At 57.4% G+C, this 25,683-nt stretch overlaps 1 protein-coding gene across 6 annotated transcripts in view; it reads left to right on the forward strand.

Moving 5' to 3' along the window:
* Positions 1-25,683, forward strand: part of ABR (ABR activator of RhoGEF and GTPase) — a 192,512-nt gene that overhangs the window by 163,813 nt on the left and 3,016 nt on the right. For 5 of the 6 annotated variants that reach the window (XM_037810282.1, XM_037810286.1, XM_037810283.1 and 2 more), the window contains 6 exons: positions 19,821-19,880; positions 20,114-20,223; positions 20,904-21,043; positions 22,004-22,138; positions 23,040-23,145; positions 25,266-25,413. In XM_037810282.1, the coding sequence (XP_037666210.1) occupies positions 19,821-19,880; positions 20,114-20,223; positions 20,904-21,043; positions 22,004-22,138; positions 23,040-23,145; positions 25,266-25,413 (699 nt within the window). Of the gene's footprint in view, positions 1-6,705; positions 7,116-19,820; positions 19,881-20,113; positions 20,224-20,903; positions 21,044-22,003; positions 22,139-23,039; positions 23,146-25,265; positions 25,414-25,683 lie in introns of those variants that run through there. The other variant, XM_037810288.1, reaches the window with a different exon arrangement.

The raw sequence follows: 25,683 nt of genomic DNA on the forward strand, positions 1-25,683 counted from the left end.
CCCTAATAGCAGGGCGACCCTGGGTGACCCCTCAGAGCCTGTCCTCACTGGCCTGTGGGGGCGTTCAGAGAGCTTGCGGAGGAGGAAGCAGCCGGCACGCGGCCTGCTCTCGGAGCAGCTAATCCTCCTAGGAGTCCAACACTGGTCCCCAGGGTGGTACCACTTTGTTCTTTTAATCCTTTCAGGGAAAGACTTAGCAGAAGAATTGCTGGGGAACTCCCTGAATTCATCTGAAGGCTGGACGTGAGGGCTGATAAGGGGACACTTTCTGTGGGCTCTGCCCACCCCCTTTCAGGCCTGTGACTCCTGCAGTGTCCACGGCAGCCCCTCACGGCCAGCCCAGCCTTTGTGGGCACCGAGGGGGTGGGCGGTGGCAGCCCCCCATGGATGCAGTTGGGAAGGGCTGGCTGCACCTGCTCACACCTGGCAGGCGAGAGCTGAGCTACCCTGGCTGTGGGGCAGACCTCCAAGTGACTTCAGGGCCACGGCAACCCAGAAGCGCCAGCCTGACTGACTGGATAAGGCCAGTGAAGGGAACCCACACACAGCAGAGCGGAGGCCAGAGCTTTCCCAAAGCAGAGAGAGACGTGGAGACGAGGCTTGAGTTCTGGGTCCAGGACTCTATCTGGAAGTTTCCTTCAAAATCCCCTAATCTCCCTGGCCTCCACGCCTCCCCAACCCTGAGGGAGACGTGGGCCAACAGCTTGGTCAGGAGAGGCAGCAGTTCTGGCGAGAGCCATCTGTTGGAACTGCACCGAGCCACCCACAGAACTCAAAGACGGGGCCCTTCACCGCCCTGGCCTGGAAGTCAAAGGTTGGGCCCCATCATCCCACTTTAGGCAAGTGCCTCTGCTTCTCCTTTTATCTGATTGGGGGCCAGGGGACTTTGGCATAAGATTTCATTAGGAAAATAAGGGGTCCTTAGTTTAAAAAAAAAAAAAAAAAAAAATCCAAGGTCAAAGTTCCTAATTTGACAGGCGCAGAAACTGAGCACAGAGGGAGAAGCTGGCTTACGTAGTTCCAGCGGCCAAGCAGGGCTCAAGCCCAGCTTCCCCGGCTCCCGAGGGGTGCCTTCTGTTCTCTTTGAACTCAGAGGTGGGTGGCAGGGAGCTGCTTAATAAAAGAAAAAGAGAAAAAAGAATGAGGCTCAACCAACCCTGACCTACTTGTGGACTTGAAGCTCTGCTACCTGGGGCTGTTACATCTTCAGCTGGCGGCCTGGGAGGCCCCACGTGCCCGGCACCACCCCTGAGGCTGGACGCCCACTGGCTGTGCCAGGAGACCCCAGCCCACCACCCTCCTTCCCGCAACGAGCAGGCAAGTGGCTGATGATCTGGGCATTGGTCCTGGCCCTGAGTTGTGTCCTGGGATAGGGAAGGAGTAGATGGATGTGTGTTGGGGGTGCCCTGCCCACTCTCCCCTGGGTAGGTTTTGTTTTAGATGAGCAAGATGTTCCCAAAGGCTCAAGTGGATTTTCCACCCTCTGCTCCATGACCAAATGTGCCGTGAGAATTACTGAGGGTTGCCAGGGATGTGCCGTCCGGATGGTTCTCTGGCACCAGACGAGCTCTTGGGCTGCGCACCTAGTGCCACTTAACACGCTTTTGCGATCTTCAGCCCGGCGTGGCCAGGCAGAGTGAGGATGAAGCTGTATGGGAAATAGCACATGCCTGGGACTGTCCTGGGAGCCACAGCCGGCCTTTGGGGAGATGGGAGGATAGCAGTAGACCCTGTGCAGGCGTGATCTGGGCTTTCGAGCCTGGCTGCCCCCTTTCCTAACCCCATGCACATCTGAAACCCTGAACCCACCTTGGAGCCCTTGCCCTGGGCATCCATCTTCAGCCAGCAGTAGCCACTTATCTACAAACACCTGAGGTTCAAGAGCAGAAAGAGCTGCAAGCCATGCACGGCTGTTTTGCAGGCAGGGACCAGACCTCTGGGAGCCCTGGGGGCTGAAGCCTGGACTGCCCGCAAAGGCCCCCATTGCTAACAGGTACCTTCTCAGAGGGGTGGGTCGGTAGAGGGGTGAGGGCTCAGTTCGGCCGAGTGCTGAGTTAGAGGCCGGGAGCCAATCAAGGGCTGCCTGCCCTGCATGTGGTAGGCATCCACTTAGTATTGAATGTATGAATGAATGAATGAATGAATGAAAAAAGTGCAGCTTCTAGGCTCAGCTCTACCGTGGCAGCTTGGTGACTCTGAACAAGGCGTGCCCATCTCTGAGTCTAATGCAGGCCTTGAACACACCAGATACTCAGAAAATATTGGGTGGATAGATAGAAAAACAAATAAATGGGTCTCCATGTCTCCCACTGTGAAGATGTCTGCCCTTCCAGCCACAGGTTTTGGTTAGGCTAGAGAAGGGAGAAGATGAGAACCCACTTTAGGAATGCAGGGGCTACAGATGGATTAACGTAGGATCCCATAGGTCTCCTGGGATGTGTCACACCCTGTCCCCCAACACGCCCCCTCTGGCCCTGCTGTCCCCGGGCTCCTGGGCCTGTCTTCCTTTCTGCCAGCTGTCACCACCTTGGGCCCCACCTTGCCCTGCCACCTGCATCTGGTTTCACTGCCCTGCCCCATCAGAGCCCACCCCACACTGTCCTCTGGGACCAAGAAGGAGCATCCTTGGCAGACTCCAGCCCGCATCCCTCCTGGCTCCTCAGCCTCAGCCCAACCCCAGCCCAGGCACCGGGGACTCTTGTGGTGGCCCAGTGGGGCTCTTCCCCCATCCTCTCACTCCCAGACTGTCCTCGCTGGGCTGCTGTGGCCTTGGTCCATCTGGCTGCCCAGAAACCCCCTTTCCCGGCTTAGAGCTGTCTGCGCCGGAGGACGGTGACAGGGAGTCAGGGTTCAAGTCTGGGCTAGGGGGACGATGCACGTCCGTCGTTCCACTGGGACAAACAGGGTCACACCAGAGGAGCGACAGCGTCATCCCCAGGTTCTGAGGACGATCCTTCGCCTCGTGTTCACCGGCCGGATGATTTGCCTGGAAGCTGCTGCCACCCCCAGCTGTCACCAAGCAGCCGCGGTGGCCATTCCTGCCTGTGCCGCCCACACGGCTCAGGCCGCGTATTAGTCCCCGTTGACCTTTTTCCTTTGGTGCCGTGGCCGCCGATCACTTTAACCTGATTTTACCTCCGTCGTGGCAGGTCCCCCTCCCAGAGTGTCACCTGGGTCCCGTCCACGTCCCCCCATGCATGGCCCCTCTCATTCCTCTGTGCGAGCGTCTTGGCAGGAGAGGAGGGTGGACAGGGCAGTCCCCCAGGAATGTTTTCAGTTCCAGTGAGAGCGACATCTGTTCGTGTGGGCCTTACCTCCCAGGCTGTTTATCCCAGGAGGGGCCCTCGCGTGTCCTGGTTGCTGAGTTCTGCCAAGTGTGGCTGGCCAGGGGGGACGGACAGAGGAGGGGGTGAGGAGGAAGGGGAAGGGGTCACTTCCTGGGTACCCTGGGCATAGCCCACCCAGCAGAGCTGAGGACGTGTCCGTGGTGGGCCAGAGGGACCGGGATTCAGGAACGTGCTGGGAGAATTGGTTTTCCACACCCCTTCTCGCCACTGATTCCGGGAAGAATGAGTCAGGCCTGGGGAAGAGAAGGCCAATCTGTGCTGTCCCCGAAGAGAACCCCCGGTCCACAGAGGGGAAGGGAAAGATGAGCATCCCCAGGGAAGAGCCTCCCAACTTGGCTCCCCATCTGCTAAGGTGCTTGTGTCACCATGGAGACCAGTTGGCCGGCTTTCATCCAGTCAGAGCTCGTTTTACCCAGACAAGTGTTGAGCCTGGGGTTCCTAAGACAGACAAGTTTAGGGCTTTGGGAACAGCGTCTATACTGCACCCCCCCTCCCACACACCGGCGGGGGCAGGGGGCATAGTGCGCTTTGCACAGCATCCCCCAAACTGCACCCTGTGGCATGTGGCCCAGCTAGAGAGAAGAGAACCTTGGAAAGCCAGCATGGGGCCAGCTCTGAAGTTAACTAGCCGGTGCCAGGCAGCAACCACGTGTCTGCCGCGGGTAAACGTGGTGCGCTCTCAGAAGGCACCTCACCAGCCTGTTACACAACCAGCCAGTTGCACGTTTGCTGAAGGGCTGCAGAGCAGAGACGGGTCCAGCTGGGGTGGGTGGCCTTTTCCCCCCAGCTCAGTGGGCCCCCACCAAGCCCTCTTCTTCCAGCAGGCCTTCCCTGATTTCCTCCAACTAGAAATTTTCTCTCCTTCCTCTCAACTCTCATGGCATTTTATCTGTGCTGTTCTTATGACAGAAAACTGTTTCTGGAAGGCAAAGATGATGCTTTTCCAACCGTGCATGGTGCATAGTAGGTGCGCAAGTGATATGTGCCAAACGCACGAGCAAATTCTCTGTCTCCCTTAAAGAGTTAAGTCTGTGCCTCTCCCCCTCTCCTGGGCTGTCAGCTTTGTCAAGTGCAGGCCTTGGATTCATCCCTAATGCCTCAGTGCCTGCCCTGGCATCAGGCATAGCCAGGCCCTCATCAGTACCTCTTGAATGAAGAAATGAAGCCTGAGCAAATGAGTGAAGCCTTCCTGGATGAAGTGGGCTTTGTGGCAGCCCTGGAGAGGGAGCTGCCTGGTGCTGCAGGGAATGGTCTGGAGGAAAACTTCATGGGTTGCACCCAGGTGCCCTGGGGAAGGCAGGTGAGGGATGGGTCGGGAAGGGTGGTTCAGGCCTCCGCTGGGCAGGGGACACTGCTGGGCCTGCATCTGTCAGTCTCTTTCTTTCCCTATTAGGCAGTGCTAGGAAGGCTGTTACAGCTCAGCTCTGGTTCAGCTGCAGCAGCTTCTGCTCAGACTGAGGTGGCTCTATGGGCCTTTCGCAGCCCGGCCAGAAGAGCCCATGACCTGTCAGCACTATGCCAAAGGGTGCAGAGAGGGGAGACCTGGAAGAGGTGGGGTGGCCCAGCTGCCCCGTAGGGATGCCCTGGGCCCAGGCCCCCGTGGTAGCCCAGCAGGGTCCCAGGCAGGGCTTCCCCAGGGCCCTGCTTCACCAGCAAGGCAGAAGGCAAGGCAGGTGCAAGGCGGGGGCCAGGGGCTTCAGCGTTAGCCAGACCTCAGTGCATAGCCCAGCCCAGCCTCTCAGTAGCTATGTGACTTTGGGCAAGTTGCTCCACTTCTCACCATGCTTTCCTGAGTTAGCTTGAATGTAAAACAGGTATGCTAGAGCTTACCTCATAAGGTCACGGGAGGATCGAGTGAATTCACATAGATGTTTAGCACAGTGCCTGTCACATAGTAAACTCCCAATAAAAAGCAGCTATTATTATGACCAGGTTTGACTGTCTCTGCAGTGAAGCCACCCCTTTCTCAACACACACTGAGGGCTCTGATGGCCAAGACCCAGCAGGAGCATTCCGGATGCCAAGAGCTGGTCTCAGTGCCCTGACCTGTCTGCCACTTGGAGGTCAACCAAGAAATGTCCTGACCCAGCTCTTTTTCCTGAATCTAAAGACCCATCCACACCTTCATCAAGGCTTCATGGTGGTGAGCACTTTGGGGAAGACCTGCTGCTCCCCAGCTGTGTGACCACAGAAAAGAGCATCACCTCCCTGAGCCCCACTTCTCCCAGCTCTGAAAAGGGAATGGTGACATCAACCTCCCCAGAGTTGTGGAGCTTAAATGCAACCAGATATGTGAAAGCCCCTTGCGAGGGACCTGGCTCATAGTTGGCCGTGACAATGCTGGTGTCCTTCCTAAAACAGCTCTGAGGGGGGCGACCTCCTGGATGCCCCTGGGTTTTGTGTCCCCTAACCATGTTGGGCTCAGGCCTTTCTCTTTTCAGTGGACACCGCACCTCTAACTTGTACAGTTAACTTGAGAAGTTATTTGCTTCTCACTCCTGGGGTTAGAACCTTCACTAACTTGAGGGTAAAGAACAAATTCTTAAACTTCTCTCTCAAGGCACGCAGCTCAGTCGTGTGGCCCATTGCCCTTTTCCCAGTGGGCACCTTGTCTCCTGCCCCTGGCGGTGGATGCCTTTTTGGGCTTCATTTGTTGGAGGTGTGCAAGTCCATGGTTAAGAGTGACCCTGTGCACCTCTTGCTGCACACCCATAACCAGCATCATCGACTTGCGCCCGTGTTCCTGGAGAGGGCTCGCAGTGGCCTGATTCCTGCCACTCTAGGGGGCTTCTTTATTCTTTGCATTTCCACAAGAGGAGTTTTGTGAATGCCCATCCACACACGCCTGGCTTTGTCGCCCAGTTGGCACTGAGGGAGGCCCCTGGGTGTGGGAATAGGGGGTAGAAGTCAGTCCCCCCCACCCCCGAGCTTGGGGAGTGTAGGAACTTAAGGGCAGCGGGAGTCCTTTGCAGGGGAAGGACAGTGGCCCTCCTTGGCCTCTGGCAGCGGCGCCTCCCCAGACACCCCCAGCCCCCAGGGCCCCTGTGTGGAGCAGCCTGGCGGTGAAGGAGTTAAGGCTGGGATGTAGCGGGGAAGGACCTGGATTGTGTTTAGCTGCTTGTCAAACTTTATTTAGTAAGGACTTGGAAGGGGGGACGCAGGGTCGGTGAGTGGGGAGCCCCAGCTTGCCAGGAGTTAAAACCGGGAGGGAGGCTGGCTTTTGTGGAGGGGCGGCCTCCAGCGCCTCCTTTGAGTCACTTCCTTCGGTGGGGGCGGGCGGCTCTGGCCGTCTGTGGCGCGCGCACTCGGCGGCCCGGGAGCCGGAGCCGGAGCCGGAGCCGGAGCCGCGGCGGGGCGGGCGGGGGAGAGAGCCGAGGCCGCGGCGAGGCGCGCAGGACCCTCCTCCCGGGCGCGCCGCGGCCCGCAGTCTCCGGCGCGGGGAGGGGAACCGGAGCCTCGCCCCATGCGCTCCCTGGGCCGGCTCGAGTAGCGGCTCCGGGCGGGCTGCGGGGGCCGGGGACCGAGCGCACCCGCACGGCTTGCGCCCTCCCGCCGGCTCCCGCCGAGCCCCGGCCGCCGTCGGGGTGCCGCGCGGCTGCCGCCAGCATGACCGACGTCCTGCCCCAGCCGGACTGCAGCCTGAAGGCGGTGTGCGAGCCCCTGGAGCGCTGCTGCCTGGAGCGGCTGGAGGAGCCGGGGAGCAAGCGGCAGCCCAACACCGGAGCTCGGCTCTGGGGCCGGGTGCGCAGCAAGCTGCTCCGCCAGAAGGTGCCAGCGGTGGCCGGAGGGGGACGGGGAGCTGGGGGGAGTGAAGGGAGGGCTGGGGATCTGCTGGGGCCCCTCTGACCCTCCTTTCCCAGCTCTTGTTTGTAAGCTGTATTGCATATTTCATACTCAATCCTGGACAGAGGGAAGGTATATTGGGGGGTGCGGGGGGGGGTCTGCCTGAAATGGCCTTAAATTGCTGACTGATGCTGTTTCTTATCCTCAACCTTGATCCTGGCTGCTTTCTCTGCCTCTGTCCCTGTCTCAGGAAAAGGAGGGCTGTCTCCTGAGGGAGATCCGTCTGGGTCCTTTCTGAATCTATACTGTGTGAACAGAGTCAGGCCTGGGCCTCCTGGGTCTGTGTACCCCACCGTGCCCAGCTCAGACCCGACCCTCTGCATCTCATGGGTATCACTGGCTGCTTCAATACCTGCTGCCTTATGAGCTTTCTTTGTGTGGGTTTCTGGGGAGGTAGTGGTGCAGCTGAGTCTGAGTGTTGTAGGTTGCCTCTTTCGGGGTCACCCAGATGACCTGGTCCAGTGCCAGCTGGGCACCAGGCAACTCTGTGCCAGGGGCTTCCTGACCCAGCGGGCAGCTCAGACCAAGCTGCACCAGGGCAGACTGCTGGTCCCTGCTTGCCGCCCCAGCCCTCGGTAGGATTAAAATCTGAGATAGAAGCTGACTGTCCCGCAGCTGGTCCAGCTGCCTCGGAGCTGGCTTCAGGCCCTGGCATGGGGTGTCCGAGGAGCAGCCAGACCCAGTGCCTAGCACACAGGAAGGGCTTGATAACTCTGCAGACCAAATGAACTGCCCGAGGAAGATGTTGCTGGGTGCCTGTCCTGGCTGGCCAGGGCTGTGCCCATCCTTCAAGGTAGCAGTAGTCTGTGTGGCTGGTGGGAATTTTTATGCCCTCCTGTCATGCAGCCAGAGACTCTCTGAGCAAGCCTTCCTGCCAGCCAGCATAGAGGTTCCTGGAAGCTGCCAAGAGGAAGCAAGAGGAAATGTTCTTAGACCTGTTTGGCTCCTTGTTTGGTTTCATCTCCTGCCAGTGGGGCGTTCTTGACTTCCCCAAGGTGACATCAGTCCTGGAAAGTGCTGGGCTGGGCAGCAACTTGAGCTGTCCTACACTGGCCCCTGGGTCACCTTCAGCCTCCCCTGGGGACCAGGCTAGCAGAGCCCTGCTGGCCCCAGCTGCTGCAGAGCCCCTCCGTGCTGAGGCAGCTGTCTGTGCCCGGCTGCATGGAGCTGTCCACACCCCAACTCTCCTACTCCCTGTTGAGGCCAGCCCGCACCAGCCCAAAGCTCAACATCCATTCCCAAACCCCAGGGTTGGCAAGAAACTGAACGGCAGGTTCCTGGCCCAGTTAACCACCAAACAGAGCCCATCTGGTTTACCTGCCCCTTTGAGGAAGGTTCCTAGCAGGTAGAGGGGGCTGTTTGTAAACCCCAAACTCCCAGACTTGCAGTTCTCCTTTCCCTGTGTGTTCGTGACTGGCAAAACCAAGAAGCCACTTCAGGAATTCTTCAGCTGGATTTGCATCCAGGCTGCAGCTGGTAGCTCCGTCTGGTGGCACTACTCAGGTCAAGAGTGGTGGGTGAGCCGGGTGCTGGGTTGCTGCTCTGGTTGGCGCCAGTACAGCTGCAGGGCGGCCCTGGCACTGGGGTGTGCTGTGTGCAGGTGATTCGGTCCCTTATAGCAGGCTGTATGCCAGCGTGACAGATGAGGGTCTGCATGGTGGGTGACAGAGGGACGTCCACCCTGCTGTGCCTGCCTTGCTGCGTCCAGGCTGCTGAGCAAGCAGGCGGCCTTGTGGAGCCAGGCCCCCTGCCCACTTCCTTTCTTCCCCCAGTGCAGCAGGTTGATGGTGGCCAGGGCTGAGAGGGGCTGGGATGTTAGGCAGCAGTTTAGGGGGGTGGGGGAAGGGTGCCAGCCTGGTGGGTGGGGTTGTCTCATTAGCTCCTCGTTAACTTTGTCCTAAGGATTTGAGGCTGTGGATGCCAGAGACACCTGTGGCCCTTCTGCTCCCATTTAACTAAAGGGTTTGGAAAAAGCTGGGGCAGTGTGTGGGTGTGTGTGTGTGAGAGAGAGAGGGAGAAACAAAGAGAATCGTCTGGGGACCCCATGCTGGGGCTGCAAAATCTGTTCATATGGAAAATTCCCAAGATTAATACCCAGACTTTGTAATAGCTGTGCGGCCTCTGGTCCCAGGAGCCCCCAGTTGCAGGAGGATGGGAGCACAGGGACTGCCCGTGGGTTCTCCTTTGGGCCCAGAGGGGCTCCAGTTGGGTTGTTCTTGTCCCCGAGGAGACTTCTGGGGCTGACGCCTCCTTCTGGCCTCTAACTTGGCAGTTGGTTTGTTGTGCAAGCATTTAGCAGAGGAGACACGTGGCATCTGGGTTTGTGGGTTCTGCCAGGCCTCTGGGCGTTTAACTTTGCATTTCTACTTTCCTTTTTTTTTTTTTTTTTTTGCTTCAAATCACACTCAAATGGACCAGGCTGGGTGCCCTGCTCTCCCTCCTATCCTTCCTGCTTCTAGATATTCAGCACATCAAATTGTAAGGTCGAACTTTGGAGTGGCAGGGGCTGAAGAAGGATCCCTTCTCCAACGCCCTGGAGCATCCAATGACTTTAATGGGGTCCCTTGTGGGAACCCTAAGAGGCTATCAGGCCCCAATTCAAGCTGGTCCTGGAATATAAGCCTGGTGGGGAAATCGAGGCTCCTACTGTAGCCCCATCCCCAGCACAAAGCCGCTCCTGACCCAGACCTGTCGAGATCTTGGCGAACTCAGGTGAACTGGCAGGGTCTGGGGGAGTGGGGGAGAACTCAGGACGGCTCCTGAGGACCCTGTCTCTGCTTCGAGGGGCTGCCATGTAGCTCTGAGAATCCCCTGCATCCCAAGAGCATCTCTCAGGAAGCTGGAGACTGGCGAGGTGCACGGGGCTTTTCCTGCTGAGCCCCAGGGTGACCACTGTTCTGTGATGGGCTGTGCCCCGTCCTCCTCCTCCAGAGGGTCGGGGGTGTTACCCAAAGGACAGAATGAGTGACCCCTATGGGCCACTTTTCTGGAGGACCTTCACGTTCAGGGGGGTCCCTTTTCTCACCAGCTCTTACCCCCTCCCAGACTTGAAAATTCTTCCTAACAGATCATACCAGATTTGCCAACCAGGCACCCAGTCCCACAGAGCCACTCAGCCACTGGCTGTTCAGGCATCAAGCTGGGGGCTTGGGGACAAGACACAGATGTTTTGGGCTCAGTTTATTTCATAATCTGGCTTTGGGCATCCAAGAAAAATCTTGCAGCTTTACGCAATAGAAATCTCGCCAGGCCCTGGCTGCCGCCACTCGGCCCTGCCCGCTCCCCCTCCTCTTCCTGACCCTCCCTCTTACTTGTCAGAGGGAAGGAACCTGCATCTTTACCATCCACACTCATATGGGAACTCCTCAGCTATAGGAAAGGGACAGTAGTGCCTCCCCTTGGGCTGGACACCCCAGCTGCCAGCCTGTTTCCTCATGGGCCTCAGAGCAGACTGGCTGGCAGGTTGGATGGTGGCGGGGGGTGGCTCCTCTGGATTCCTACAGCCTTCGTGCTTCCTGCAGCACTTGCCCACTCCCTCGGGCGGCGTGGGGGGGACCTTACTCCTGGGGCCACATGGGTGGTCTGACCCCAGGGCTCCTGCCTCTCCACCCACTGGCTCCTGGGGGACCTGTTTGATTCCACAGAGCAGATGTCCTCACTTGGAGACTCAGGTGAAGGTTGTGAAGCCCCACCCAGACACAGAGCCACCCATAGGCACCGACTCTGTGCCATTTCAGAGGGGATCACAGGCCCTGAGGTAGGAGCACCTGCTTCAGGTGAACCTGGCAAGGTGCTGTTTGGCCCTTGGGGAGGTGAGAAGGGGCCTGGACCCTCCTCACCAACGTGTCTGTGACCACATGGCTGGCTCGGCTGGTCTGCTGAGCTAGGCTTGGTGCCCCTGCTTTGGGATGGCCCAGGCCAGGGGATGCTGAGCCCGCCAACCAAGATGGTTTCTGAAAAGCCGACACTGCCTGAGTCCCGTGCTGTAGGAGCATCCAGAGTCAGGAATGCCCAGGTCAGGCAGGCAGACATTTTGGAAAGAGCCCAGACATTTCTGCAGGTGCTGGCATGGGAGTGCTGCCAAGGCGTTGGCCAGGGGCATCAGTCTGGAAAGGCCCAGCTCTTGGCCAAGTGGCCTTGCCGGCTGCCCAAGCTGTTGAGAGTTGGTCAACAGGTGCTATTTTGGCTTCTTCTCCCGTAATAAACCACACCGCGGGCAGGAAGGGTGTTTTCCTTCTGACGGCTCTGTGGTACTCAAAAGGAACACACAGTTCCCTGTGCCCAGGTTCTGCCTGCTCAGTCCCTGGGGGAGAGCTAGCTTTGGTCTCAGATCCCTGCAAACCTTAGACCAAAGCCCCGTTGTCCCTGGTCCCCCAGGATGGGCTGGGGAGGTGGGACGTGGCCATGGGAGCTGTCCTTGGGATTCTTCTGCAGAGAGGCTGGGAGGGCCCCAGTGCCCCGCAGTGATCGCCTCTGCCTTGCTGGGAGACAGTGGAACTTGCTCCTGAGCCAGAAGCTAGGACTGTCTCTAACCTGGACAGGGACCCTGGACTGGGGCCAGGGCTAGAAATAGCCAGAGCAGCTGCTTCCTCAGTTTCCTTCCCAATGTGCTCGAATGCCTCCTCCGTGCTCTGGGAGGCCTCCTCGGAGCACCACTGCCCCTCAGGCTGGTGCAGTACAGGATACCAACGAGGGTGGGTCACTGGGCCAGTGGGTGTCAGAGGCCATATTTTTCTTGCAGGCGTCAGGAGGCTGCCTTGTCTAGTCCTGGGTCTACTGTTTAAACTTGCTGTGTGACCCTGGGTAAATCTCTTCACCGCTCTGGTACTCTGGCATCAGTCCAAAGAGGGAGCTGAATGGGCTGATCTCCTAGATCCAGTTCATATGATGATCTTGGCCATGTCTCAAGATTCCTATTCCTTGGCCTTAAGCTCTCAGCACGCTGGGCAGCCTGGCTGGGAGGCCCGGGGGCAGCCGTTCACTGAGCACAAGTGGGGATGTGGAGCTCCTCCACCTGGCCCTGGAGGGACCCTGGCGGGACAGCAGCGCCGCCTCCACCCCCCACAGCCCAGTTCATTCCTTTACTCCATAAATGTTGCGGGGCGCCCTTCGGGGTCTGGTGCTCAGGCACTAGGGGTACAGAGGGGCCCGAGACAGACAAGGGCCTGCTGTCGTGAGACCGTGTGTCTGTAAGAGGGCCAGACAAAGAAAACAGCAGCTTATTTCAGGTGCTGTGAAGAAAGTAAAATTGGGTAACGGACTACAGAGCAGTGGAGAGGGAGAGGCTTTGCTTTGCGGAGATAACTTTTGAGCTGAGATTTAAATGGTAAGAAGGATTCAGCCATGAAAAATTTGGGGGCAGTATGTTCCAGGCAGAGGAATCCGCAAGGGGCAAGCCCTGGGGCAGGGGCATCTGTGGCGTGTTTGGGTGCAGACGGAAGGCTGTGGCAAGTGGCAGGAGACTGCGCCTGGCACAGCGGGCAGTGCCCAGATTGCATGAGGCCTTGCGGGCCATGCCAGGGAGCTGGGCTCTTCGTCATCGCACGGTGGGAAGCCATCGGAGCGTTTAAGCGCAGTTTCAGGGACAATGGCATGTTCTGAGCACATCCTGGGTTTCAGGCCTTGTTCTTAGCCCTTGAATGAGTTGGGTGATGGAATCCTTTTGATGACCTGGGAGGTAAGTACTATTATTACCCACCCTGTTTTATATACGAGGAGCTTGAGGCTTGGAGGGTCACCCAGATCAGATCCCAAGGGTGGTTTTGTGGAGGAGCCAGAATTGGTTAGTGTGTGTGGGTCCCAGCCTAGAGGGTGCACAGAAATGGGCACACCAGTGACTTTGGATGCTGTCTAGTGAACGGGAGCCTCAGACTGGATCAGGGCCTGGGTGGGGGCCTCTCAGGTGCCCAGAAAGCGTTCCCAGCCCGAGCAGGGAAGGTGGAGTCTGTTTTGGAGAAGGACTGTTATATTTCTTACCAAACCACCCCCAAGTGCTGAGGGAGGCAGCTGAGCCTGGGACGGTTTCGGATACTGTCCTTCTCCCTTTGGGGATGGGCTCCTGAGGGCTGTGTCTCTCTCTCTCTCTGTTGCCTGGACCCTGACCAGTGCCTTTTCCCAAGAGCAGCCCACCGCCCCTGCCCTTGCTGCCCTGGTGCCCCCATCGTGGCCCCGGGCTGGGCAGCGCCAGCTTTACTGGCTGTTGGTTTGAGGCCTAGTCCTGGGGTGAAGTCTCCAGGCTAATTGGGGCCGTGAGGGCAGGGGTGGGTGGGCCAGCTCTGGAAAGACAGGGACTTGGGGCTCTGGGAGCAGCCCAGGGCAGTTGTGTTCAGCCCCAGGACTAAAAGGGTGGTGGGCATGGGCAGGCTGAGCCGCTGGAATGTGGGGTTCTCGGGAAGGCAGGTTGCAATGGGTGCTAACCTGCCTTCAATAAAAGCCTCCTTCCGAGCTGCTAAACCCCTTCCATATGTGGGCCGCGGGGAACTTCAAAGTTCCTGGGAGGGGGGGGGGGAGGTGAGTTGAGGGGGGTCTGCCCAGGCCTGTTCTGGGAGTGGGGCAGGAAAACCGGGGCACATGGCATTCGAAGGGGAGCCCAGGCAGGCCTGGCTGGAACAACCCAACAGGGCAGGAGGAACAGAGCCTGCTTGGCCTTATGCTGGGCAGGTCAGGCCTCTGGGAATTTGGGGTGACAGTTTATTGAGCCAGATCCTGGTCTCCCCCAAACCAACTGCTGAGCTAGAAGCCAGGACACAGGCCTGGCAGCCCTTCCCTCTCTGCACTGCCACACACTGTTTTCTCTCAGGGCAGCCACGTTGCCCCGGGGGAGGAGGGGGAGGCTCCCGGCAGCTCCCTGCCCCTCCTTGCCAGCCCCACCATGCCTGTCACGCCTGTGGTGTGTCCCAATGACAGGCTGGGTCTGGCGTCCCACGGGGACCAGCCCTGAGCGTGCGGCCACAGTTGGGGGGAAGACAGGGGCCCGCCAGCCCAGGCCCGCCACTGTGGCCGCTGGCCTGGGAGCCACAGGCCCTGGTTCCCCCTCCAGGCACGACACCTGGCTCAGGGCCCGGGCTCTGTGGCCCAGCACTCGGTCTCTGGCATCTCCCCCTTCCATGTAGTTCCCAGTCAGGGGCTGGGTTCTTTTGAAGCCCCAACACTCCCGTCCTGCATCCGAGGGTGACGACTTCAGCAGACTGGATTTACTGCCCATGGGTTTAGAAGCATTTCACTTTCATTAGCCCTAAAACCAACTCTGGGCTTCAAGGAAAGTCTATCCACCAGCCCAGGAGGGGGCCGGATGCCAGGCCTGAAGCAAAAGTGGGGCAGGAGTCCAGACCCGAGAGGGACATGGAGGCCAGGGACGGAGCCCGGGGATTTGAGCTCCTGGGGCTGCTCATTCCCGGGGCTCATGGTGGGGGGCAGAGGGAGGTTCCAAAGGGAAAGGGTTCTGTGCTGCCAGCTTTCAGAGATGGGGCTGAGGGGCTGTGGGAGGGAGCTAGGGGGCCTGGGAGCCCTTGGGGTCATCATGGGTGCCTGTCACCAAGCAAGTCCCTGTGTTACATCTCGATGCACTGGTGTTGAGGGGCCCAAATCAATGGGGTACCTCCCAAATGCAAGGCTGGGAGGCAGCCAGCTAGGAAGAGCCCTCAAGTCAGAGGCAAGAAGCAGTGCCAGGGTGACCTCCCCGGGGGCAGGAGGAGACCCCTGGTCCCTCCTCTTGAAATGAAGGCAGGAGCCACCATCTGGACCACACTTGGGGTTGCCCAGAGCATCCTCCCTGCCCTTGGAGCCTCAGATCTACCCAGCCCACCCACCTTGGGCTTCTGTCCTAAAGGTGAGGCCACTGAGGTGCAGACTCTTAGCCACCTACCCAGATTCTCACCAGGAAGTACCCTTGGCCTATGTCCTTCCTATGTGGGATGCGGGATTCCCAGCAGGGAACCAGGATTCCATGGCCAGGGGCCTGGGTGCTCTCCCTGGCGTCGGCCCCAGAGCTCAGCCTTTTCTCAGTGGGACAGGTCTCAGGGCATAGCCAGGACCTGACCGTGTCTAAGTGCAAAGGCCGAGGAGAAATTGTTGAGCTGCTCTTCGCGGCTGCTTGTGGCCCGGGCATTCATAGCTCCCTCCAGCATGCTTCAGGACCTCGTTTGTGTCTCCTGCCCATGTCCCAGCTTGAGGGGACCGTGCTGCGTGTGGGTTTGGCCCGTGGTGTGAAGGAGGCCCCCTCTGTGTGTGTGTCCCAGCCTGGCCCTGCGTGACACCCTCTCTCCCTCCCTCAGGTGAGCTGGTTCCACCACCCCGGCCCCCACCCCACACCTGGCACCTGCTCCTGGTCCTGTGGGTGGCACCCGTCTGCTGGGGCTGGAGAGTGAGCTGTCGGGTGTTCCCCTGCGCTGCCATCCCAGGGGCCGGCTCCTCTACCCCAAGCACTAATCTAATCAGGAAATAGCAGCGTCCACATTTCCCAGGGGTTATAAATAGCCACGGCAGTTCAGGCAACATCATTTCTCTGGAAAATGTGCCCATGTCCCTCTCCACTCCTCACCCTCCCTCTTCTGTATTTAAATGACATCCTGAAATAGACCTGGTTCCTGCAGGCTGCTGGCCCCGGGGAAGACGGGGCTTCATTTTCAGGGGGCTGGGGGGCTGGGCAGGCCTCCCTGAGTGGGGCCCTCAGGACGCTGGCAGTGGTGGGACACACAGTAAAGCCAGAGAGCTGCACCTCACCCAGGCCTGGCCTTAGAGAGGCCAGCGTGTGTGGAACAGCCAGTGGTGCCCGGCCTGCTGCGGAGGGGCAGGAGTTTAATGTAGCAGGAAGCCAGAGGGAAGAGGAGATAGATGCCTGTGGCTTGAGGTTATCCTGGAAGGCTTTCAGGAAGAGGCAGAGCTAGAGCTGGGCCTCAGCATCAGGAGTCGCTTTTCCCGTCTCTGATACTCCCGGGAAAATGTAGGATTGCTACTTGGCAGCTGAAACAGAAGTGACGGACAGGCAGGGAACAGAAGATTCTCCGGGAGGCGGCCTGCCAGCACCCAGGTCTGCCCACGGTGCCAGCCCACGCACCAGGAGCCCCAGCGTCTCCTTTCTAAGTAAATAACAGCAGCGGCAGCCGCCCTTGTTGAGGGTGCAGGCGCCAGGCTGGGTACTTGACACGTTATCTTGCAGTGTTAGCAGAGCGAGTGAGTCAGGGAGACTTGATTTTGTCTCCCAACTGTCACTTCCTAAATGTGTGGCCCTGGGCAGTTTCTGTGTTCTCTAAAAGCCTCACAGGCTCATTAGGGTGATGGATCGAGATGCTGGACCGGGTGGATAATGTCCGGGGTTGGTCATAGTGTCTGGTTGATAGGAGGTTGCTATTACTGGCCGAAACGTCCCTGAGATAGGTACAGACACCCCCACGAGGCAGTTGAGATTCAGAGAGGGGAAGTGCCCTGCCCAGTTTCACGCTGGTGGGGAAGAGTGAACAAATGGACCTGGGTCGGTCTTACTGCACCTTCCCCGCCCGGGCTGTTTCCAGACCCCACGGCAGGACTCGGAGAAGGGGCTCAGCTCCGTCCGTGGTGGCTGCCCGGAGGTGCCAGGGCATGGAAAGCTGGGGCAGGGGAGCGGCATTGGGGGGATTCGCCCAGGGCCAGGGCAGTGGAACAGGCCTGAGGTCCGTGCAGACGCCTGGAGAGACCTGCTTTAAAAGGGGTGGTCACTCCAGAAGGCAGCTCCCAGGTAGTCTCTGCCTCAGTCCGTCGACCAAGAGTATTTGAGGTCTCTCAGCTCGGCGTCCGCCCCATGTGACAGCTGCTGGGGACAGGCCCAGGCCCTTGAGTCCAAGACCCAGCGGTTGGGTTGGGGGTGAAGGAACTATAAGGAGCCCGGTGAGGATTGGGGACAAAATGAAACTTAGAGGGAAGGGAGGTTTCGGGGAAGAGTGGCCAGAGTTTGGGCTTCCTTCAGGACCCAGGGGGAACACTTGGCCTCAGAGCCTTCTGGAATAGAGAGCCTGGGCTGCAGCCTGGCCAGCGGCTAATCTGCCTTCTTGAGCCTGAGTACCCCCTCTGCAGTCCGCCAGGGACCGTGCCCAGCTGGTGGCTCCTACACGCCCATCGTGTGTTTGGGGGGTGGGTGACATGGGGGGCTTGGCTCTTTCCATACCCCTCTGTCCCCTTCCTGTTCTCAGTTCCATCCGTTCTCCGTGCAGGGAACTCACTGCTGCAGGCTGGGCCTGGGCCAGAGCTGGCCTAGATGGAGGGCCCAGAGTGAGCCAAGCGGCAGACCCAGACCCCTCAGAGGCTTGTGGCTGGTAGAAGGCGTGGGAAGGAAGCTCACCGTCCCTGCAGGAAGCTCCTCCCCAGGGCCCAGCCACCCTGGGCTGACCCAGATCTCATTTTCCCTCTGCAGTGACTGTGGCTTGTTAGAACAGCAGTGCTCAAACTGTGTTGTGCAGACAGACGCCTAGGGCTACACTGAGACTCCCCAAGGGGTAGGAAGGCAGGGAGAGTTTTAAGGAAGTCCATTTGCAGATCTTCAACTACCATAGCTGCTGGTTGGCAAAAACTGATCTGCCTGAGAACAGCCTTTCACCATCTCCTCTCTCCCTCCACGGAGGAGAGGCTCAAGGCTCACTGAGGGGCCTGGCGTCGGTGTTGAGCACGTAAATTACTCCAATGCCTGTGTCAGTTTCTAGTTCTTTGTCCCCCACAAAACTGATGGAGGACCTAATTGTCAGCTGAAAGATCATTTAAAATATTTTTTTTAATTTTTTATGGTGGTAACAGACAGACAGCATTTCCCATTTTAACCACTTTCAAGTATATAATTCAGTGGTGTTAATTACTTTCACAGTGTTGTGCTAACATCACCACCATCCATTACCCAAACTTTTTCATCACCCCAAACAGAAACTCTGTATCCATTAAGCTGTAACGCCCCATTCCCTTATCCCCAGCCCCAGTAGCCTGTAATCTACTTTCTGTCTCTGGATTTGCATATTCTAGTTATTTCATATACGTGAGATCATACATTTATCCTTTTATATCTGGCCTATTTCACTCAACATGATGTCTTCAGTTTTTAAAATAACTTGTTACTAGGTATATATGTGATCTAAGGCAAATAATATGGAAAGAGTTTAAAGAATTGCATAACATTGCTATAATAAAACTTCTCAGCCATATCTACTTATTTATGTAAATAAGACTTTTCATCACATATCTTTTTTTTTAAGAGGTTCTCTGGACATCACTTGTATCTTTGAAAACAAAAATATGAACAGAATTCATGCTGAATCTTGTTTTACTCTACAAAAGATCATATTCATATAGGTCTTTAAAATAAAATGAAAAAAACTGCTAAATCCATCTCATAAAGAGATACATTGCCAATAAAATGTTACTTTGCTATTTTTAGTATTTATTAAAATTTGTAGTGTACTGGTTTATTTTTTAATTGTGTCCTGCTAATCATTGTAATAACTAATCAGGAGTATGTTTTGAATCCTTGAAGCCTTGTGGTGTCAGGAAATTTTAAGTTTCAATTTATACAGATATTTTTGTTGAAGCAAAATTTAACAGGATTATGAATAAAAGACTTAAAAATATAAACTAGGGCAACACTTTTTTAGGAGAATTGGATTAGAAATATAAATTTAAGGAGAAAAAGGAATGACTGTGGGATTTCTGCAAGGGAAGGAGGAGCTTCTATTTTTTTAAATGGACGATGGTGGGTATCAAATCACTATGGTATTTTGATTCTTTTAAATGTATTTAAAAGGATGATGTAATTGTTTTATTTTAAGTCAATATTTACATTGTCCTGGAAATTATATTTAAACTTGCCATGGAAATGTTCAGATGTTGACCTAAAAATGTGCCAAGGAGTGCACAGTTTTTCAAAATTATTTTGTGGATGCACAAGCAAAACAGTTTGAAGGCCATTGAGTTAGGGAAACTGAGTTCTGTACAGTCCCAGGTGAGGGATGGGCCTGACCTTTCCTGTTGTCCCCACCTTGTCGGGGCTCCAGCCTAAGTCGCAGAGGCCTTCCCTAGAAACTGCTTCACCTGAGTTAATCTCATTGCATCCTCACAACAATCCACAAGGCAAACTCTGCCACTGGCCACATTTTACAGGTGGGAAAAAAACAAAGCTCAGATTAAAACCTGCCAAAGCTCAGACAGCTGAAACGAACAGAGCAGGGATTCAAACCCCAGCAGCCTGACTCCTGAAATCAGGCTCCTAAACCTTACCTTGCTCTGCCTTCCATTTATCACCTTCCACACACCTTGCGCAGGTCCAGGAACCTTCCTGATGACTCCAGTTCTGGTGGTTGGGCAAGTTGCTTGCCCTCTGTGAACCACAGTTTCAGCTTCTGTAAAATGGGGTGATGATGCCTGTTTCCAGGGTGGTGGTCAGGAGGGAAGCAGGTGTGATGGTGAAAGTGCTCCACACCATCAGGGGCCAGTGGGCAGCTCCCCTCACCAGGGCTGGAGGCACTGGGGACTGTGGCCACCTGAAGGGTTGATTTTGAGATAAACATCAGGCCCAGCCTCTGGCTGATGATCGTTAGCCTGCATGATGGGACTTGACTTGTGAGCAGCTTAGTCTCCGAGCCATCATCTCTCTCTCATTCATTCTCTCTTTCTCTGCAGTTGGACCCACAGACTGTAGAAACCAAAAACTGGCACACAGATGTGATTGAGATGAATGGGGTAAGCCCGCAGAGGTGGGAGGTGCCTGTGCCGTGGGTGGGCAGCCCTGCCCCTGCCCCTGCCCCTGCCCCTGCCCCTGGGCTCAGCCCACACTCGCCCACTCCCATCTGTGGACGTTTCAGGGAGCCCTGGGTGCTAGAGGTAGCCCTTGGTCTGCAGGCTCGGGGAGGTGACCCCTGAGTTTTGGGGACACTGCTTCAGCCCTCACGCCCTGGGGGACTTATACCTGCCAGATCAAGGTGGAATTCTCCATGAAGTTCACCAGCCGAGATATGAGCCTCAAGCGGACCCCGTCCAAAAAGCAGACCGGCGTCTTTGGTGTGAAGATCAGTGTGGTGACCAAGTAGGTGCTGCCTCTGGGGTCTGCCTGCAGGACGGGCGCCCCGGGTCCCCGCTGATCCCGCCTTCCAGCCCTCTCTGCCCGTGCCCAGCACCTCACCAGTCACCCTTCGGTTTGGTCGTCACAAATGGCTGCTGTGAGGCCAAAAGTGGCTCACAGAGGTGTGTGGCTCCTCCAGGGCTTTAGAAATAAAAGAGCCAACATTAAAGCCTTCTTTAATCCTGGGCAGATTTCATGGGAAAATTCCAGAGTTTCAGCTGCCTGTAATATTCAGTGGGAAGGTTTGACAACTGTGGGTCTACAGTGTGGCGTGGCAGCCATGGGCTGGAATCCCCAGTGTGGCTGTCCCTCTAGGAAGGGTGTGTGTCCCTCAGGTCACCGCCCCTCCCCCCCAATCCCTTTTCCTCCAGAACCCACCCACCTGCCAGACTCCCGGAAGCATTTGAATCTGAGAGCCCTGCTCTAGGACATTCTTTCCCAGAGTCTGGGCTTCTGTCTCAGCTTTGCCCCACCTGTCCCCTGGCCCTGAGCAGACAGCCCTCAGGCGGGGTGGCCTCTCTCAGCCTCCCCCTCACCCCACCGTCCGAGAGCCTAGCATGCCCCAAGGCCGGGATCTGTCTTGGGCAGGGGAGCTGTGCACAGCTGTGCTTCACCCTCCCAGCACCTCCCCTCTCCCCACGCAGGCGGGAGCGCTCCAAGGTGCCCTACATTGTCCGGCAGTGTGTGGAGGAGGTGGAGAAGAGGGGCATCGAGGAGGTTGGCATCTACCGGATATCAGGGGTGGCCACAGACATCCAGGCGCTGAAGGCCGTCTTCGATGCCAGTGAGTCTGGGCGGCGCGGCCGGGCGGCAGCAGGCAGTGGCCCAGCAGGTCACTCGGGGGAACCGGGAGGCCCTCCCCAGGGGGAAGCCGGGACAAGTCGAGGGAAGAAGCCTTGTCTGTGGCCCACCTCCCAGCCGCTGACCCATTGCTACAGATCAGGAGACAGAGGCCCAGAGGGGCCAAGGCTTGTAGGTGTTGACGCTGGGCTTAAACTCAGCTCTTTCTGACTTCACAGCCCATGTGCCTGGCTTTCTTGCTAATTCCTGGGTGCCTGGTTGGCTAGAGGGAAATTAAAGAGCTTTGAGCCTGGGCTTCTCAACTGAGACTCCCTCCTAGCTGTCTCTGGACCCCGAGTGCCTTTTGGGAGGGCCAGTTCTGTCTCTAGCATTGACTGTAAATTTCTCAGGGTGGGACTGACCTTTCTGATTTCTTCTTTGTCCTTCACCCTCTTCTGCTGGTTGAGGCTGCAGAGCAGTGAGCACCCAGTAGTCAGGAGACCTGGGTGGGTGATGATTCTGTGGGGAGTGGCTGGTGACTCTGGTGGTTGTCCCGGGCAGCTGCTGAGCAGGCATGGTGTGGGAGCTGGGGGACAGGGACGGGGGTCATGCTGGCACCTGGCTCCTCTGTGTGGCCTGGAAGCTGAGGTTCTGCTGGAACATGGTTTTAGGAGTAAAAACTGTACAGTGCCTCCCAGAGAGGGGCCTGGCGGCGGGGAGGTTTCCTTCTGGAGGAGGGTGCATGCCACGTGCCGTGGATGTAGATGACGGAACTGTGCTCCCTCCCGTGGGCATCCCCTCCATCCTGCCTTTCTGGGGAAATCCGACCCGAGATGAGTGGGTGGAGGTGCTCCTGGCCAGGCGGCCTCAGGACATGTGTAGGGAGTGGCCTGGGGCCGCCTATCCAGTCGGGGGCCGCAGGGGAGGGAGGGGTGACCGTGAGGCCTGTCATCCCGTCCCACAGACAACAAGGACATCCTGCTGATGCTGAGCGACACAGACATCAATGCTATCGCCGGCACCCTCAAGCTCTACTTCCGGGAGCTGCCTGAGCCCCTCCTCACAGACCGGCTTTACCCCGCCTTTATGGAGGGCATTGGTGAGACCCCTGGGCAGCCTGAGCCAGGCCCCCCTGACTAGCACAGTAAGGAGCAAGAGAAGGCAGCTGTGACTTCCCCGGCTCATGGCTCTGCCCGGGGCAACAGGGCCACATGGCCAAGTGCTCCAGAGGGCGAGGTGGGGCCTGGCAGGACCCGACCCAGAGCCCAGACCCTTTCACCTGCCCTCCCCCTTCACGGTCCCTAAGAGCTATCCTCTGTGCTGCCTGTGTGGACACATGGACCTCCTTGCTTGGACCTCTGGCATCCAGGGAAAACTGCCCTGAGGGGGTGGTCAGGGCCAGCACCCCAGAACCAAGGGGGAGCCTGGTTGGAGGGAGAGGGCCTTGAGGTGGTCTGTGCCAAGCCTTCTAGAAGGGCCCTGCTTCAGCTTCTCACCTGGGCCATAGGTGGGGCAAGAAGCTGAGGACCTGGCCGGCCAGGCTCCCGCCTCCACCCACCTGGGCCAGATCCTTCTGGAGAAGATCAGGGCTGCGGCCACCACAGGGAATGAGGAGCCCCATGGGAGGCCGCTCACTCCCATGCTCCGGCATCAGAGATGGTTAAGAGAAAAGACATTGGCATCGCTGGCAGCTTATGACATCTTGGTCTTAAATGTAGCTTTGCAAACTGGGCCTGGGGAATGGCCCCAGCAGCAAAGGCCCGGGCGGTGAGGGGAAGGGAGGGAGGAGGCCCTGCACCCCCACCCCCAGCCCACCCGCCAGCCTCTGGCTGACGTCCCAGAGCCCAGGTCCTTCCCTGAAGTCTCAGCTCCCCCAAATACCTGGCATCCTGGCCCATCCCACAGCCTCATGACCACAGGGGATCTGGCAAGGGCTATGAACCCCCCACGACACACACCCCAGGAGCCAAACTCCAGCCTAACCCCTTCTCTTCACCCAGCCCTGTCAGACCCTGCTGCCAAGGAAAACTGCATGATGCACCTTCTCCGCTCCCTGCCTGACCCCAACCTCATCACCTTCCTCTTCCTGCTGGAACACTTGAAAAGGTAACAGGGCCCAGGGAGCAGCTCAGAAAGGGGCCCCGTCTGCGGGACAACAGGGTCCCCAGAGCAGGTCCCGGCGGGGTGGGCAGGCCGTGCTGTGGGACCCTACCTCCTCCCTCTTCCTCATGGACTCTCGCCTCTGTCGGGCCATCCATAGCAGGGTTAAGAGTTTGCATTTCAAATTCTCATGCTCGAATTCTGTTTTGAGAAGTATTTGGGTTCTGACAGCCACTTCAATACTGACCATGGAATGTTGAGAACATCAGGGCTAGAGCCAAGCACTAAAGACGGGTTTTTACAATCAGTGGGTCCCACCCTATCAGTGGTTCATTCAGTCAACTTCAGTTTATTTTTTAATGAAAGCAGCAGCATTGGTTGCTCCAAGCAGGAAGCATGGTGTTGGTCGCTGGATTGCAGAGTGTATGGGTTACACTGTTTGTTGTTAATCACCTTCAAAACAGTTTGAAACCCACCAGTCTAGACCCACACCTCATTTAACAGACAGGGAAACGGAGTCCCCACGATCAGCAGAGGCTTGCTTGGCTCAGCAGCAGGTCTGTCCCTAGACCCCACATCTCTCAAATTTTAACTAAGGCCCTTCTCACCCCCCCTTCCCCACCTCCCCCACCCATCTCACACACTTGAGTCAAAGAAAGAGCTGCTGAAGTCAAGGCCTGCAGCAAAGCTGAGAACTGAAACAGAGACCTGAAGTGTCCTTCTCCCTCACTTTTGAGCTCAGGACTGGGCATGATGGGGGAAGAAGTCATTGGGTGTCCTTTAAAAGTCTGCTTGCCACCCAGGGCCAGAGAACCTTGGGAGGGGCTGCTCTGAGGGGCCGTTCCTCCCCAGAGCTCAGTCCCACCCGGTCCTCGGGCCTGGGCGCACAGCCGGGGCTCAGCCAGGCCAGCTCGGGAGGGGAGCAGTCCTGGAAGCGGCCGGGACTGGTATCTTGTTTTTCCCATTATGAGACACTTTTCCCACTGGTTTGGCCAGTACCGAACCCCCAACCAATCCCAAATAGGGTGGCGGGTAGTGGGGAGGAGGGAGGTGACACACAGATGGAGTGGGAAAGGAAAATTCACTAGGTTTTCTGCCCTGGGAACTGGGCACAGTCTGTTCCCACCATCTGGGCCCCTGGCTGGGACGTGTGTGTGTGTGTGTGTGTGTGTGTGTGTGCACGCGCGTGCGCGCGCATGAGCACACACACTGGGCCAGCAGGCCACACAGCTGCCTCCTGGCATGGCAATGTTTGTCTGCCTGTTTCCAAAGCAATTGGCGGGCACAGCCAGAGCTCCCGCCTATAGGGTGGGGGTGACAGCACAGTAGGGAGTGTGGCGAGGGGCACCATTCAGGGCAAGTGGGTCTCAGCCCCAGAAACATGTCCTAGCACTGGGGGAGGCCCAGAGCCTGTCTGGTATGTTTGCTCCTCTGGACCTGCCTGGACCCCAGCCTCAAATGGCAGCTCTTGCCTGTCACTCAGCTCCTGAGCATCTGGCCTATGAGAAGGTGGAGTGGGCTCCAAAGGGAGGCAGCTCAGGGGGTCCCATAGAGCAGATCCTTCAGGAAAGGTGTAGGAAGAAAGCCCCTGGCTCCAGCTAGGCTTGGGGCTGCTCCTGCCACATCACTGCAGGCAGAACCTCAAGTCTGGTTAGCGCCAGCTGCTGAGGCCTGAGCCCTGCTCCCTGCCTCTTCTCCCAGCTGCTTACCCCGACTGACTGCTTGATAGGGTACACTGCTTGATGGGGGTACACAGCGGGGTAGTTAAGAGCAGGGGATCTGCAGGCGCAATGCCTGGGTCCAAATTCTAGCTGCGTGGCCTTGGGCAGCATCACTTAACCTCTCTGTACGTCAGTTTCCCCGTTTGTAAAAGGGTGATGACAACAATAGTATTTTTTTCCAAGGATGTGATGAAGATGAGTTACAGAGAAAGCTCTTAGAGCAGTAATGCAATTATCTCTAAGGAGCCCTAAGGAGCCCGGGGCTGCCGTCTCTTCAGTTACCTTCAGGAGCCGGGATGGGAGGGAATGTCCTGGGGCAGAGCTGGGGTCAGAGGCCCCTGGCTCAGGGAGCTCAGAGTGGCTGCTGAAAAATGATTCTTTCCTTCTCTCTTTCCTCCCTTTCAGGGTTGCTGAAAAGGAACCCATCAACAAAATGTCCCTTCACAATCTGGCTACTGTGTTTGGCCCCACGTTACTGAGACCCTCAGAAGTGGAGAGCAAAGCACACCTCACGTCAGCTGCAGATATCTGGTCCCATGACGTCATGGCACAGGTACTGCCAGCCCTGCCTGGCTGGGGGGGGTGGAGGTGTGAGCCAAGGCCCTCTTAGGGGTGGAGAGAGAACAGCTCAGAGTCCACACGCCCCACCGCTTCCGGGCAGCTGGGTCTGTAGGATGTCACCAGGGGCGGGGCCGTGGACAGCCCTGGAGAATGTCTCAGGGGCTGACTGCATTGCCAGGAGTGCCTCAGTCTCAGCAAGCAAGCCCAGGGATATAGGAAAAGTTTAGGGCCCTCATGCATGGAAGTTCTGGGGGTGCTTTTG

This window comes from Choloepus didactylus, chromosome 18, assembly GCF_015220235.1.
Source record: "Choloepus didactylus isolate mChoDid1 chromosome 18, mChoDid1.pri, whole genome shotgun sequence".
In the NCBI taxonomy this organism is placed as follows: domain Eukaryota; kingdom Metazoa; phylum Chordata; class Mammalia; order Pilosa; family Megalonychidae; genus Choloepus; species Choloepus didactylus.